The sequence below is a fragment of the Candoia aspera genome, chromosome 4 (genome assembly GCF_035149785.1).
Source record: "Candoia aspera isolate rCanAsp1 chromosome 4, rCanAsp1.hap2, whole genome shotgun sequence".
Classification (NCBI taxonomy): Eukaryota; Metazoa; Chordata; class Lepidosauria; order Squamata; family Boidae; genus Candoia; species Candoia aspera.
The window spans coordinates 33,076,940-33,092,962 of NC_086156.1; the positions used below are offsets into that span (position 1 = coordinate 33,076,940).

General features: G+C 40.0%; 2 protein-coding genes across 2 annotated transcripts; both read left to right on the forward strand.

Annotated features, from left to right (window-relative positions):
* Positions 1-8,326: 8,326 nt before the first annotated feature.
* On the forward strand, positions 8,327-9,613 carry CCDC126 (coiled-coil domain containing 126). Its single transcript, XM_063303779.1, has 2 exons — positions 8,327-8,699; positions 9,440-9,613. The coding sequence occupies exons 1-2, from the start codon at positions 8,462-8,464 to the stop codon at positions 9,604-9,606; spliced, it is 405 nt and encodes a 134-aa protein (XP_063159849.1). The 5' UTR covers positions 8,327-8,461; the 3' UTR covers positions 9,607-9,613.
* Positions 9,614-9,975: 362 nt separating this feature from the next.
* On the forward strand, positions 9,976-11,164 carry LOC134497830 (Fanconi anemia group F protein-like). Its single transcript, XM_063303774.1, has one exon. It carries the CDS (start codon positions 9,995-9,997, stop codon positions 11,048-11,050), a length of 1,056 nt encoding a protein of 351 aa, XP_063159844.1. The 5' UTR covers positions 9,976-9,994; the 3' UTR covers positions 11,051-11,164.
* Positions 11,165-16,023: the final 4,859 nt, after the last annotated feature.

Genomic DNA, 16,023 nt, shown 5'->3' on the forward strand with positions numbered 1-16,023 from the left:
GTCTTCTGATTTCCTGACTGCAGTCAGCATCTGCAGTAATCTTTGCACCTAGAAATACGAAGTCTTTCACTGCTTCTACATTTTCTCCCTCTATTTGCCAGTTATCAATCAAGCTGGTTGCCATAATCTTAGTTTTTCTGAGGTTTAGCTGCAGGCCAGCTTTTGCACTTTCTTCTTTCACCTTCATCATAAGGCTCCTCAGTTCCTCTTCGCTTTCAGCCATCAAGGTGGTATCATCTGCGTTTCTGAGATTGTTAATGTTTCTTCCAGCGATTTTAACTCCAGCCTTGGATTCCTCAAGCCCAGCATGTTGCATGATGTGTTCTGTGTACAAGTTGAATAGGTAGGGTAAGAGTATACAGCCCTGCCGTACTCCTTTCCCAATCTTAAACCAGTCTGTTGTTCCATGGTCTGTTCTTACTGTTGCTACTTGGCACTTTCATCATACTGTAATCTTATTTTATGTCACAGGCCAAAGCTTGTGCATCTCAATTACTCTGAGAATTGAATAGCTGGGCTTTGCTAACCCATCAAGTATTGCTCACACTAGAGAACAGAACTAATTCATCAAGGGGTTCAGCATTATTTCTCATGGTTTTAATTTGGATCAAGACTTCTTAGCATATGATTATTTATTAATCATTCAACACAAAATATTCCATATAAAATAGTATAATTGTTTTCCATTTGATCATTTCCAATATTATATTTACCCTCACATATCCTTTTCTTCCAAGCTATAAATCCAACATACAGTAAACCTCTTTAGAGGATAAAGCTCCTTAAATAAGGACATTTATGGTCTTTGGTTATAGGGACGCGGTGGCGCTGCGGGTTAAACCGCTGAGCTGTTGATCGGAAGGTCGGCGGTTCGAAACCGCGCAGCGGGGTGAGCTCCCGTTGTTAATCCCAGCTCCTGCCCACCTAGCAGTTCGAAAACATGCAAATGTGAGTAGATCAATAGGTACCGCTTCGGCGGGAAGGTAACGGCGTTCCGAGTCGTCATGCTGGCCACATGACCCGGAAGTGTCTATGACAACGCCGGCTCCAAGGCTTAGAAACGGAGATGAGCACCGCCCCCTAGAGTCGGACTCGACTGGACTTTACGTCAAGGGAAACCTTTACCTTTACTATGGTCTTTGGTGGATTATAAAATACTTTGTTATTTTGTAAATAGACCTGATAAGGCCATATGCCACTGTTTTACAATCACTCCCTGATTTTTCATTTTTATGTCTCCTATCCACTCAGTCAATCCTCACCACATTTTTTTTCCTCCATCCCCTACAACTGTATGTACTTAAAATGTGATGATGAGGGATCAGTCCACACAAAATTAGGATTTAATAACAGTCAGTATTCTTAAAGGAACCACAAATCTCTCTCCCTTTCTCTTCTTGAATAAGACCACTTTGGAACTTCTGACTTAGCTGTGCCGGTATTCTTTTTTCCACTGAAGTTTTTGGGCCTTTCTCCTGTTGCAGCTACAGTAACCATGGTTCGAGATAACCCCAACCAATGTTGTTGCCTTCATCTTGTCCCCAACCTGTACCTAAGGAAGCATAAAATAATTTCTATCTGTTCTACTTCCCCCACAAAGGGAAGGTTGGAGACTCAGCAGTAGTTATGCAACCCAACTGGATCTAAGGATGGCCTCCAAGAGTGGGTGCTCCACATCTCTTTCAAGGCAGCATGGATCATCCTCTCTCCCAGTCTTCCTGGTCCAGCCAGTCACATACCTATTGGCTTCTCAAAGGAGCCATTTGGGCCAATGGTCCAGACCACATAAGCCAGGTTCATGTTGGCAGAATGCTGGGAAAGCCTTTAGCCCAGGAGAGATCAGAAAAGACACACACCAGGCATATCTATAAAAATAATTTATTTACAAAAAACAATACATATTTAAAGGACTTAGCTCTCCTGGCTTGCTACATATCAGCAGAGAGAAAAAGAGGAAGTAAGAAACAAGTCGGGGCAGGTTCCTCCCCCCAGGCGATTTGCATCAAGCACGTGAAAGGAGACAATCAAATACAACCTCTTCACCCGGCCAAAATGATGAGGTACAATAGCAGTCTTAATCGTTAGTAGGAAAACCTCAACAGTTCATACTTCCAAAACTCCTATCTACTTTTTCAGAATTTACAAGATGAAATAATCCCAGACAGCATTGGAATTTCTGTCATCTATTCAGATTGTGCTCAATGCTCATGCAAGATCCTGACTTGACTGAATTTGAATGCTTTTACTCTGTTTTCCGCTCCAAAATATTAACAAATGTAATACAAAACCCATTTAAATATGAGCAAATGTCACACACCATGTGACAGACATGGGCATCTGGGGGTGGGGGGGATGAAACAGGACAAGTGATTAAATTGTAATGCAAATGCCCATGACTTATATGGCTGGCATCTAAGGTTAGGGCACAAGTACATATGAGCAGCATTTGCATGATACCATTGCACCACAGGTCATTTTTGTATCATCATAGTTTGCTGTAGAAGCTGCAAGTTACAGAACGTATTTAAAAGGATGTGTGCTTTATCACATGTACTTATAACAAGATCTCTTACACAAGCCGTAAGTATAGTGCAATTGCTGGAGAAGAGAAAGGTCTCATGGACCCTGCAGAGATTTTAGTTCCTATTTCCTATGGTTGAGTACTGCATATTGATCACAATTTTCTTTTGAGTTCTGTAAGAGGCACAGCTAACAAGGCTAAGATGTAGTTCAAGTGTCAATCACATGAGGCCTGTGACAGTGCTGCGGCAGAATTGTGGCTATGCAAAACTTTTGAAACAAGTCCTTCATAATATCTGGGGATGCATATGGAGCACTTATTTCTGAATTGCTAAACCTGTTGTTGGCACATTCATGCAGAGACAGCTAGCAATAGCTTCTGAAATAGCCATGCCATACAAGCCTCTTTAATTGTTTTATAATGTTGAAATACGGGGCTAAGATGCGTTTTAGTTCATATGAATTCTTAGTGGACTTAAGGGTTAACAAAGTAGTTGTACTAAGGAACAATGAACAGATGAACTCATCAACTGAGAACAGATTTGGAAGGCAATGAATAGCATCAATAGTAAGTTAGATGTCTTTTAATTGGTGTTGCTATGTAATTAATTTCCATAACAAGAGAAGACAAGACTGCTAATAGATCTACAAGGGAGCTTTGCAGACAGAGATATTGTAAAGAACCGAAATCAATTATTATGTTTACACAACATTTACACATCCTAAATCAGGGTTTTCATAAATAGGTTTAATTAAATAAATCACAATTTGCTGGGTAAGTACAATATTTATTTATTTTTATTTGATTCATATGGTCACCCAATCACAAAGTGACTCTGGACAGTTTACAATTGGATAGAAGCATAAAAGCAAAGGAGAACAAAGCCCAACAAATATCCAGTACTTAAAAACAGAACAACAGATTAAAAAGATAACAGCATAACCAAGTCCAACCATTGTATAATCCATCATATAGTATTATTTTTTAAAAATGCCTGCAAATATTTCTTGGCCCAGAAGAAAGGTAACAAATAGTTTGTATTTTAAATAATATAATGTAAATTCCTTTCAAAAGTAAGATTGGTTAGGTTTTGTCTGAAGGAGTTGGGTTGTTTTGAGTACATATTACATGTATGAACAAGGGAGAGGAATCAGTGGTTCTTCAGATACTGGTGAACTACAAGTGTGAGCGCTGGTATATTGTATAGCTGCTGGGAACTCCAGATACCTCATTACCAAGATTATGCAGCCAGAACACTGTGGTGTATAAACCGGGCCAAGAAGGGTAGCTTGGAGCATGTAGCAGATTAAGTAAGACTGAATTGGCTTGCTGCTCTTAGCCCTGATCTTAGTTGGGATTCCTCATACTCCCCTCATAACTTCTAGGAATGCTGGAAAAAGATGTATTAGTTAAAAGATTAAAACGTATCTCAGAAGTGAGTACCCTCATTGCTAATATTGATGCTCCAGGGAACTCCAGGACCAAATATTTTATTAATGTTATTTATTTATTTATGGTCCAAGACCAATTTTGGGGTTAAATCAATTAAGTTCCCTTTGGGCCAGTTAACCAGTCTATGCAATCCAATTCTCTGAGTTTGCATAGCTCACAGAACCATAAACTAATCACACACAAACTGGGTTTGCACAACATGGTGGACTAAAAGTGGGTGATTAGTTTGTGGTTCAGTGTCTCATGTGAACAAGAACTGTGAGGTGAGATACAAACCTAACGAACTGTGCATTCAATCACACCACACCCATTTTATAGGGACACCACAGAATCATGGAAGGGGAAGAGGTCATTTATGGTATCAAGTCCAACTCCCCCCTGCATACAGGAATCCGAATTAAAGCATCCCGGACACGTGGCTGTATAGTCTTCACTTGAATGCTTAAGGGCAGTTAACCTTTCTAGATAACTTGTTCCACCTTTGAAGTGTTGTTTTTTAAGTTCATAACATATGGTATAAAAAACGCTGAAAAGAAAGTGGAAACAGCAGGTTGCTAAAATTTCAACAAAAAATAGAAACTAAGTTAAAATTCAGTCTAAATTCAGTAAGTGTACTACAAGAAATAATCATAATTAAAAACGTGCTTTTAAAATTAGGAGCAGAGCGAAAGCATAAACGAACATTTTGAAGGTGTGGCTTGCGTTGCCTTCATTTGCTCCACCCCGCATAGTAATTTTACCCTCTTTCCACCGACAGCCGGAAGTGCGGCCTGGATGCGATTCAATGGCTCTGTTTTCCCTCTAGGCGCTGCGCAGTCGGGCGGGGCTGCCTGAAATGAGCGGAACTAGGTTGGGGTGAGGGGACGCTTGTTCTGCGTGTGCACCGCGGGTAGGACGTGCGAGGTTCGGTGGTAACTTGGAGGCTCACACTTTGGGTTTAGAGAACACGATCTGGAGGAAGGGGAGAAAGAGATCGAGTGCCGGAAGGGCGGACAAGGTTTGTCCTTTGGGGATTGCCCACAACCAGCTTTACCTTCGTCGTAAAACCCATGGAGAAAGAGAAGCGTGGTAGGCAGCGAATGGATTTGTGAGAGTCGCTTGGTGAAAAATATCTGTTTCTAAGGCACGATTCGGGGCGTGTACCGAGGTATGTTCTCACGACGTACTGACACAGAAACGAGCAAGCCGCGTTCTAACCTAGCTTGTTGCGCGAAGCCAGCTCGTGTGGCTAATTTATGGTTCAACATGCAATCCATAAAATGGGGTTAAGTAGATCACGGTTCAGCAGTGATAAGCATGTTGTGTGAACACACACAACCATAGTCTTTTTTTTCTAAGGCGATTTTCATAGCGATTTTACATGTTCTAGCTGTGCCTCATAAGATTTGCCTTCTCCATAGAAGCTTTCCTGAAATAAAGTATTACCTTAATCTTTTAGTTCTTTGCTCCATATAACCTCTTGTGCCTTCGGTCAAGCTTCTCCCCAGCTTATTTATATTGCAGAATTTGAAATAAATATAGGTTGTGAACAGTTTTCTTCTTTTGAAAGACCCCTTCCTCCTGCTAGATTTAATCTTATATGGTAATATTTAAAAAAAAAACATTCTGTTGTATAAGTACTTGAATTTAACTTGATTGGAAATAAATGATTTTATGGGCAGAAGTTAACTTTGTGATTTCTATTATATCAATGGGACTTGTGAATTTAGATGCATGCTAACCTGGTGGCAAATCTTTAAATCTTTCAATTTAATGGGGCTTAATTCATAAAATAATTTCTTATCTGACCTAATGATATTTGTATGTTATGTTCAAATTAAACAGAAAAGACCTTTGTAACGGGTATAATTGCATCAACAGAAAGATAAATAGGAAAATGGTATCTTTCTGTTGATGCAATTATACCCGTTACAAAAGTCTTTTCTGTTTAATTTGAACATAACATACAAATATCATTAGGTCAGTAATAAGTAACTTGATAATATATAAATGCTATTATAAAGCTAATAAATGTATAGGGTTTTTTGAGAGACATTCATAAAGGACGTTTAAGAGTCAAAGATTGCCCACTGAAGAGCTTTGTGTAATTTTGGACTTTATGTACAGTCTTCATTGTTTCTTCTTGCTTGTATGTTACTGAAGAAAGCACAGAATAATTATGAAAGAATTGCTCCTTATAAGTAGTTGTAAAGTGGAGTTTGATCAGTTTAGAACACATGATTTTTGAAGTTTTGGCATCTCTAATATTGTTTTCAAATTGCTTTTTTTTTCTGGTCATACTAGAGCATTGTTTTTCAACCTTGGTGACTTTAAGACATGTGGACTTCATGCTGGCTAGGGAATTCTGGGAGTTGAAGTCCACATAGTTTAAATTTGCCAAGGTTGAGAAACACTGTACTAGGGGATCATAGGATCCATGTTTGAAGTGTCAATGTGCCTTTTAAAGTTTCTTTTCATGCCTACATTTGTAAGAGTAATAACCTGAATTAGCTTTCATATTGTTGACAATATGTGAGACTTATTCAAATTAATAGATTAATCTGTAGTGGAAAACTGTCAGATAAAACATTGGTTGGCTGTACTTCCTAGATATGTTCATTCAGAAGTTCTGGTTTTCTCTAATGGGGTTTATTCTCTAGATCAGGGTTTCTCAGCCAGGGTTCTGTGGAATCCTAGGGTTCCGTGAGAGGTCACTAAGAGTTCCCTGGGAGATCATGATCTATTTAAAAAAATATTTCAAATTCGGGCAACTTCACATTAAAGAGGTAAGTTTCATTCTTTATTTTTAGTTTAAGAACACTGTTAATGAATATATACAGGCCTGCGCATGAAACAAATATAATAATTTTCTAACTTCTGGCCTATATTTGAGCCTGAATGTGCAGGGGTTCCCCAAGGCCTGAAAAATATTTCAAGGGTTCCTCCAGGGACAAAAGGTTGAGAAAGGCTGCTCTAGAGTCTGGATATAGCTAGACTTCAACTTCTGTTTCTTCTCATTGTTAACCAAGTTCCCCCAGGGTTTGGGGTCTGAAATGCAAAGCCCTTGGGAAACACAGGTTTCTCATTACAGGTAATCCTCACTTAACGACCCTGAGATGGGAATTTCTGTTGCTAAGCGAAGTGGTTGTTAGGCGGAACATCATGTGACTGCACTGCTTAGCAACAGCAGTTCTGGTAGTCCCAGTTGCAGTCATTAGGTGAGGACTGCGCTGTTATTAGGCGAGGATCTCGTGCTGCTCCTGCCCTGCTGTGCTCACCTCCGCTTCAATTCACCCCATCCACCTATCTCCACCCATCTGTACCCTTTTGGCTGCCCTGCCCCCCCCACTGCCTCCAGCTGACGTTTGCCATCTTCTTCCACTGCTGACGAGGCGTGCCTGGCTGAGGCAGTTGCTGGCCCTTTGCAAGCCTTGCAAAGGGCCAGCAGGTGCCTTGGCTGGGCATGCCTCGTGGGCAGTGGAAGGAGATGGCAAACGTCAGCTGGGGATGGCCAGGATAGGTGGCAGTGATGAAGTGCAGAGTGGCCAAAAGGGCAGAAATGGGGAGGAGATAGGTGGGTGGGGGGAGTTGAAGTGCATGTTGTGGTCGTGAATGCAGGCGGATTGCCAAGCGCCCAGACTGCAGGGGCACTGCAACAGCCATACCTTTGAAAACTGGTTGTAACTACCATTTGTTCAGCACCATTGTAACTTTGAATGGTTGCTGAATGAATGGTTGTTAAGCAAGGACTACCTGTATAGCATTTTTATCCTTCTGCTCAGACAGTGGAAAAGCAGTCCTTGACAGCAAGCTTTCAATTTAAAAGACATGACAGAGAATGAAAAAGGGTTACTAAATAAGTTTAGACATAATTTCTTAAGGTTTCATACTGTAACTTAACTAATTATCAGCTGGGTATGGTTTAGAGAGAGAAAGAAAAAGGATAACTGTTTATCTGCAGGGCTGATGAAATGTCCTGGTTTTCTACCTTAATTGCTGATGGTTTTTCTGATATGGTTAGTATTTAATTACCTTAAAAGATTGTTATAAAAATGGTTATGTGGCATTTTTTTCATAGGACAGATGTAAAGCTGAAGTAGAGAGATTAATCCTTACATGAAGGCACCAACTAGTTCATAGCTGAGTGGCAATTTGTACCATGGATTTCTACTACATGCTTGTATTGCTGACCTATACAATTATAATTTGGAAAGTCACCAGATACTTGTTCTTAAGTTGCATGTATCCTCAGCATTCATTTTAGAGAGTTTCTGTAATAAAGCTCTAAATTATGTAACCCATTATAAATCAATACTGTAGTTTATAAAAAATAAACAATTTTGACACGTTTTTGATAAAAATTTTCAGGAAACAGATGGAAAAATTAGACAAAATGGTCTCCCAGAAAGAATAAACATGCTGTGAAGATGTTTTGCAAAACAGCTTACCATGAAGATACTGTGACTTCAGACCTTCTACCTTCTGCTGACATATTTAGCCTGCTCAGAAATGTTTTTTGCATTTTCTAGAAAAAATGTGTCCCAGAAATTGAGTTTATTGTTGCTAGTTTTTGGTTTTATCTGGGGCATAATGTTACTGCGCTACACCTTTCAGCATCCAAGGCAACAGAGCAGTGCTGAATTGCGTGAACAAATACTTGACTTAAGTAAAAGATATGTTAGAGCCCTGGCAGAAGAAAACAAGAATGTAATAAATGGTGATAATGGAGTTGCAATGGCAGGATATGGTAAGCCTAAAAAAACTATTTCTGTAAAGTCATCCTCAGTTTAGTTTTACAAAATATATAAAGCAATATTATTGTAAAATTAGCATAAGGAGTTTATAAAATAGAACTAGTTTGCTATATTTTCTGTGTTCTACTGAAGTTGAGTATATAATAGTTTTAATTTCTAAAAAAATATTAGACTGCTCTTAATAGTACAGAGCTGATATACTGGCATTGGATATGGTATGTCTAAAAACATTTGCTTTGAATAATAAGTTCCTTGTCTAAATAACAGAAATGTAAAATTTCCAGAAATTTTGAAACGATGGAGGATTGGGCGGACATAGAAATATATGCATTTTTTTCACTGTTTACATATATAGAATGGCTTTTAGTATATTATGTATAACTGGAGTGTTTATAGAAGTATATAAGTAAGTAAATTGTTTATTTAGACAACTCTTAAATTTTTAGGGTTTATTTAGTGTTCTTAATTTGTTACAAATGAAGGTACAGAATGTTGAGCTCTAAGGAGTGTAGTGTTTATTTAGCCTGTTTACAAAAAGCAAACAATCAAAAAGTTAAAACTGAAATAGAACTTAAACAGTGTATTAAAAAAGTTTGTGTATTCTGGATTTTTTTACACTATATTAAATAGATATAGAAAAAACTAATACTCAGGAAAACAGTGAAAAAACTGTTTTGTCACATGAAATTTTGTCTGAGCAGTGTCACTTTTTAAATCTATTTCTTTTCTCTAGCTGATCTGAAAAGAACAATTGCAGTTCTTCTAGATGACATCTTGCAACGCTTGGTCAAACTGGAAAACAAGGTTGATTACATGGTTGTAAATGGTTCAACAACAAATACTACAAATGGGAACTTGATGCCATCAACTACAAGCAAACGAGTAAATGCTTGTAGATAATACTAAGATAATAGTCAAAATCACTTTGTGCAGCTGGAGCTGCTTTAGAACTAATTCTTTTTCAGGAGAGAAGCAAACAGTTGGCTAAAGGCAGTCTGCATCTCTATATTTTACAATCAAAGATCACACTACCCAGAAAGCCCCTTCAAAAACAAAGGAAAAAGAGGACTAACACAATAGGAAGAAAAAGAGAAACAAAGAAATCAATGAAATGAATTGCAAATCATACGGACAGCAACAAGTCAACCAGCAGAAATTTTTTGGTATGAAACCGAGACCTTTCTCAGAGCAAGAACGATATTTCTAGAGAGTGACCTCTTAGCAAAAATAAAACATTTTCTTCAGAGGTTGCCATTTGATAGTAACAAGGAATTTTGCTCTTTGTCTCATGGAGATGCTGCTCTTGCAAACTGAGCAGTTGCCTAGCCTTTTGGCAGCCTCCCGCTCACGACTGGTACAAAATTGGGATCCCACAACTCTAACGCGAGCTCTAAATTGGGGCCGCTTCTTTTGGCGACTCCACAGCCATCTTCGGGCTCAGCCAAGCCTCTGGGAAGCTTTGAAGCGACAGCTGAAAAAAAGAGGTCTGGTCAGGTTAAGTCAGTTGAAGCGCTGCCCAGAGCTGCTGGGGTTGGCACTGCTGGAGAATCGGGCTTTGCCCTCTACCACCCGCCACAGACTTTTCTGCAGCTTCTTGATACCGGCAACTGGTGGGGAGGAGCCCTTCATTAGTCTACTGGCAAGACGTAGAGCTGCCTCCCAGCTTCTCCTTGGTCACTTGGAACCTCCTGTAGAAGGAATAGCTGGTGTTGAGCAATGGGAAGGCTTGCCAGTGAGAGTCCAGGCTCAGCTGCTGCTTTCACAGCTACAAGGTGATGGAGGAGGTGACGGGGACCAAGGCCAAACCGCCTCAGCCTTGTTGGACGGTTTGCCCTGTGGTCCTGTGCTCTACAGAGCAGTGGCTGCAGCACTGGTGGAGCCTGGTTGGGAAACGGAGGCCAGGGTGTTGCTTCTCCCTTGGTTGCTCCTTGGAGACCCAGCTCGTCTATCGTCCTTCTGCCGCTTTCTGTCTCCCCGGTGTTTGGCTTCACTTTGTGCCCATTACCCTGAATTACTTGCTGCTTATTTGAGTTTCCTTTCAGCCTGGGGAAGCTGTCTCAGTTATGACCCTCTGCATGGGGAATGGCAAACCAGCAGTCTAAGAAAAGATGAAGTACCTTGGCAGGAGATGCAGGACCGCATCCGTTGCCTTTGCCAGGAGCCAGAACCTCTGGGCAGCACAGTCCAGACTCAGCTAAGACAGCTGAAGGCCCAGGATGGGGACTTTGAAGTCCGAGGTCTGAGCATTTGGACTGACCTTTTGCTGGATATGGAGATTCCTGCTTTTGAAAGGAAACCTGGGGGATTTCTTTTATTATCTTCTGTAAAGCTTAACTCTCAGTAACTAAAAATGTTGAATGAGAAAGCGTAGGTATTATACAAATCAAGTGTAAAATTCTATGATAGTTATGAAAAAAATAGATTTAATATCTAAATAAATGTAAACTTGGGGAAACTAGCTTGATCTTACCTGGTTTACTCATTCATAGCGAAGACAGAATGCCTTTAAAGTGAGCACTGTTAAGTATATATAGATTAAATATTTTAAAATTAGCTGGCTGATTTTTGTTCCAGTTGAGATTTGTTCCATCCTAAAATGGTGGTCCAAAGAGTGTCTTTTATTTGCACTGTGAAGTAGCTTGAGAAATAATGTTTTAAAAATAGTTACATTTGTGAAAACCTAAGGTAGCAGTGTACCAAAGTGCAACCTTGCTACAGAACTAGAGCAGTTAGTTGAGTAAAAAATAAATTGTAATGTATATAGCTGTACAGAAACATTTAATACATCTGTTTAGTAACTGAAGATACAACCTAAGTGATAGAGTCGCGCTAATTGGATATTGAGCAGTATTAGCTTTTTATTCATTGCTTTCCTATTTAATATATTTTACAGCCTATAATACATGGGTTATACTGTCTCCTAAGTTATTCCTGAAACAAAACAAGGGGAAGGGGTTGAACTTTGATGATGGGAAGCAGGGCATTTTGATGTGTACTGAAAATCTGTGCTAAAAGGGTGCAGTCTGTTACACGTATAGTTCTTGTGAAGCAGTAATGGCTATGGTTTTATAACCAGGTTCTTTTCAAATGAACTTGAAAGTAAAGGGGAACAGAGGTTAGTATTGCCTTATATCCATGTTAGCCTTACAGCAGAGGTGTGGTAAATGTGCACTATATTACAGTGTACATTCTGCATCATAAATAATAAACTGAAGTGCCAGTTTGGGTTTTGCACCTATATGGAATGATTTCTAAAAGGCTTCTTCTACTATTTTTGCTTAAAATATACTGTGTGGTTTAAAAAAAAATATTTAGGAAAAAAAACAAGATTTGTGGTTCTAGATATACAGTCCCAAATGAGTTTCACTTCAGATGACTGTAGTATCTGGAAAGGTAGGTAGGTAGGTAAATAAAGTCCATGCTATGAGTCCCTAGCTGATCTTTTCACTTGCTTTTTCAAAGGTTTTAATTAGTTTTTTTAAAATTATAATCCTGTAAAGTAACTTATGTCCAGTTATTTTAACTAGTGCAACTTCAGTATTTATCTGGTAAATAAAATATCCCATAAAATCTCATCTCTGGGAAAGGCATTTTGTTTATTCCATTTTTTCCCCAAAATAATGTGCTCTATGATCAGAGTGAGAAAGTTAGACAGGTTTCGCAAAAGCAAATTGCAAGACACTTGTAAAAGTTTTTGCTATGGACTAATACAGAGTGGTTAATAACAGTTTGCAGATTACAATTAAATCTCATAGGATGAATTGGATGTCAGATGAACTATGGCATACTGTAATAGCTAGTCAAATATTGGGCCTCTTAGGTATGATAAAGAACCTGTATCGGATGGCATGTATTCTTGCATTGTAAACATGAAACTGAATCTTCCTGCTTCTGTCAATGTGGTACCAATCCACTTGGGTTTCATTTTGTGGAAAGGCAGGAGGTTTCCCTTGTCCTTGTTAGCTCTTCAGAGACAATGACAATCCTTAAAAAAGACCTCAGTGGTAAGAAAAGCTGGGCAGTCTCTGAAGCAGTGAAATAAGCATACAGTCACTGAACAATAATATGGCAAAACTGAATTAATGATTAAATATTTGCTGCAGATACTGAAAAAAATCTGTCTTGTTATTTTCCTTGTCAAAGCAAAACTTCTTTGGGAAAGAAGTACTGAATACTGATTAGTGCTGGAGCACCCAATTCTTTTTCAGCATACAAGTTTCTTCCAAGTCTGTGAATACAGTAACTTATTTCTATCTATAGACAGTGCATTAGGAGTACAGAAATCATATGCTGCAAATTAAATTTTTGGAATATATTTGTGATAGGGAAAAATGTATTTCCATCAAACTATTTATTGCATGAGAGCCAGTTTGGTGTAGTGGTTAAGGCATCAAGCTAGAAACCCGGATACCGTGAGTTCTAGTCTCTCCTGAGGCACAAAGCCAGTTGGTTGACCTTGGGCCAATCATTCTCTCTCAGCCCTAGGAAGCAGGCAATGGCAAACCATTCTGAAATCTTGCCAAGAAGACTGCAGGGACTAGTCCAGGCGTTGCCAGGAGTCAACACTGACTCAAAGGCACAAAAACACAACAGTAGAATGATCCTTTGCCTACTTAGTTTTAAGTGTACCTCACTACAAATCTGTGCATTTATTGAGGAATAAACCTTGCTGAATTCAGTGGAATATACATGAGTAGATTTAAAATTCTATTTATTATGGTTGTGTATGGTTCAAAAATGATTTGAAAGAGATCCTTCTGAACTCATGCAAGGTAACACAGCACTTCTCTGTTGCAAGCTAGTCCTTGCTTAATGACCCTAATTAGGACTAGAATTTCCATTGCTAAGAGAAGTGGTCATTAGGCAAAACAGCATGTGACCGCACCTCTTAGTGATGGCAGTTCCTATAGTCCCAGTTGCAGTTGTTAGACCAGGATCTCATGCTTCTCCTCCCCTGCTGCACTTGCCTTTGCTTCAACTCCCCCCACCTGCCTATTCCACCCCCCATCTCTGCCCTTTTGGTTTCCCTGCACTCCACCACCACCACCACCTACCCCTGCTGCCCTCCACTATATTCCTCCTGCTGATGATGAGGCACATCCAGCTGGGGCAGCTGCTGGCCCTTTGTGAGGCTATGCAAGGCCTTCCCGAAGCCTCGCAGGGGCCAAGCAGCTGCCTTGGCTGGGTGTGCCTTGTCAGCAGTGGGAGGAAGACAATGGTGAAGGTCAGTTGCGGTGGCAGAAGTAGGCAGAGTGCAGGGTGGCCAAGAGGGCAGAGATGGGGGGAGATAGGCGGATGGAGGAGTTGAAGCTCACCCTGCAGTTGTAAATGAGGGTAGACTACCAAGCACCCGAATTTTGATCATGTGAATGCGGGGGCGCTGCAATGGCCATAACTTCAAGAACTAGCTGTAACTACCATTTGTTCAGCAATGTTGTGACTTCAAACGGTCACTGAACAAATGGTCATTAAGCAAGAACTACCTGTATTCTTCATAGCAGCCACATCTTTTTACAGGTTTCCATGTGAGCCTGAAAAAAAATGTGGATGCTTTGAAAGTCACATTGACAATGTGGCTACTTTATATTGACTTACCATTTTTGTTAGGCTTGTGGAAACCTGAATAAAGATGTGGTTGCTTTAATGAACGGCAGAGGTTCTCTGTTCAGGCTTTTGTGAATTCCAAGGTGCTTCTTCCAAGTTACTTTTGAAGCATACATGGCCTTATTATTGTCTGAAAGAGTGCATTGCTTAATACCTATTTGAACAGTAATGTACCATTTGTATTGTTCCTGTATGTTCTTTTACAATCAGAAAAAAAATTGTTAAAAGACAATAGCTCCTTAATACAGTTTAATGCATTGGGAACTTTGTCCCTCTGGAAATGTCCATTGAATGGAACAGCTTTAATTGTAGATGGTATTAGCAGCTGGATGATACTGGATAGGTGCAACTTTATCAGAAAACGCAGAGAATTTCTTCAAAAAATGATAATTATTCAGAATATTTGCACAAGTATTGAGAGGCCAATGTAGATAATTATTCCATATCAATACTCAATACATTGTCTCCTTATTTCCTGAGCAGCCAGATCAAATATATGAAGAAACAACAACTGCAAGCACCTACCTGATTATGAGACTGGGAATGCTGCTAAATCATTGGGATCCAAAAATCAGGCTGGAGCAGGGCACTACCTTGGGCTAGTTTTTTTTCAAAGAGCTGAAGCCCCTGTGAGAGTTTGAATTGGACCTGCTGCTAATTTTCCATCAGCAATGAGACTGTCTTCCAATGACATCATTAACTTCACATAGGTTTACTCCTTTAAACCACACAATACAGTTGGTATGCTCTGGGTCCCATTGATTAAAGGCCTTCTCTGTCATGGCACCTGCCCTTTGGAACATCATTCCTCTCAGGATTCATACAGTCCTGGCCAGCCTTTCTCAACCTTTTGACCCTGGAGGAACCCCTGACATATTTTTCAGGCCTTGGGGAACCCCTGCACCTACAGGCTCAAATATAGGCCAGAAGTTAAAAAATTACTATTTGTTTCATGTGTTCTTAAATTAAAAATAGAGAATGAAACTTACCTCTTTAATGTGAAGTTGCCAGAATTTGAAATAATTTTTAAAATAAATTGTGATCTCCCAGGGAACCCCAGTGACCTCTCACAGAACCCTAGGGTTCCACGGAAACCTGGTTGAGAAACCTTGCTCCTGGCCCTCTCCAAACAAGCCCTTAAAATCTGCCTCTGTCCTCAGGCCCTGGGTTAGAATGGGTGATAGGCCTCTTGTGAGAAGTTTTGGTCTTTTGATTCTCTCTGAACTTTCTTTGGATGGCACTACCTAGTTTTTATGGTTGTACTCTGGACCCAGCATGCTGACTGGGGAATTCTGGGAGTTGAAGTCCACACATCTTTAAGCTGCCAAGTTTGAGAAATACTGCCTTAACCACTGCACCAAACTGGCTCTCAGTTTATATAATATAAAGGCAGTTCATATAATAAATGAATCAACCATCCGGGGTTGAGTTCGTATGATGCACTGAAGCACTAACTACCCTGGCTGAATTCTCACAGCACTGTGAAGTTTGTGGCTCTCGGGACTGTGCAAACTCAGCCTATTTCAGGGCGGAGGGAGGCTTATCTTCACGTATTTCTTTCCTAGATGCCCATACCGCAAAATGATTGAAACTGTAATGAAAGTGTCACGCATTAATGGAAGAGCGGCAGTTTCAATGAAACCTATCGAAAACCAAGGCAGCAGCTCGGGAGAGCCCTGGAACCGACGCCTCCAAGCAACGGCGGAGTCCTCC

What these genes read in the sequence shown, in the direction of transcription:
- LOC134497830 (XM_063303774.1), top strand. Translation starts at nt 9,995, where the DNA reads ATGGAGATGCTGCTCTTGCAAACTGAGCAGTTGCCTAGCCTTTTGGCA.
- CCDC126 (XM_063303779.1), top strand. Translation starts at nt 8,462, where the DNA reads ATGTTTTTTGCATTTTCTAGAAAAAATGTGTCCCAGAAATTGAGTTTA. An exon ending in AGTTGCAATGGCAGGATATG is followed by an intron (nt 8,700 to 9,439) that starts GTAAGCCTAAAA and finishes TCTTTTCTCTAG; the next exon opens with CTGATCTGAAAAGAACAATT.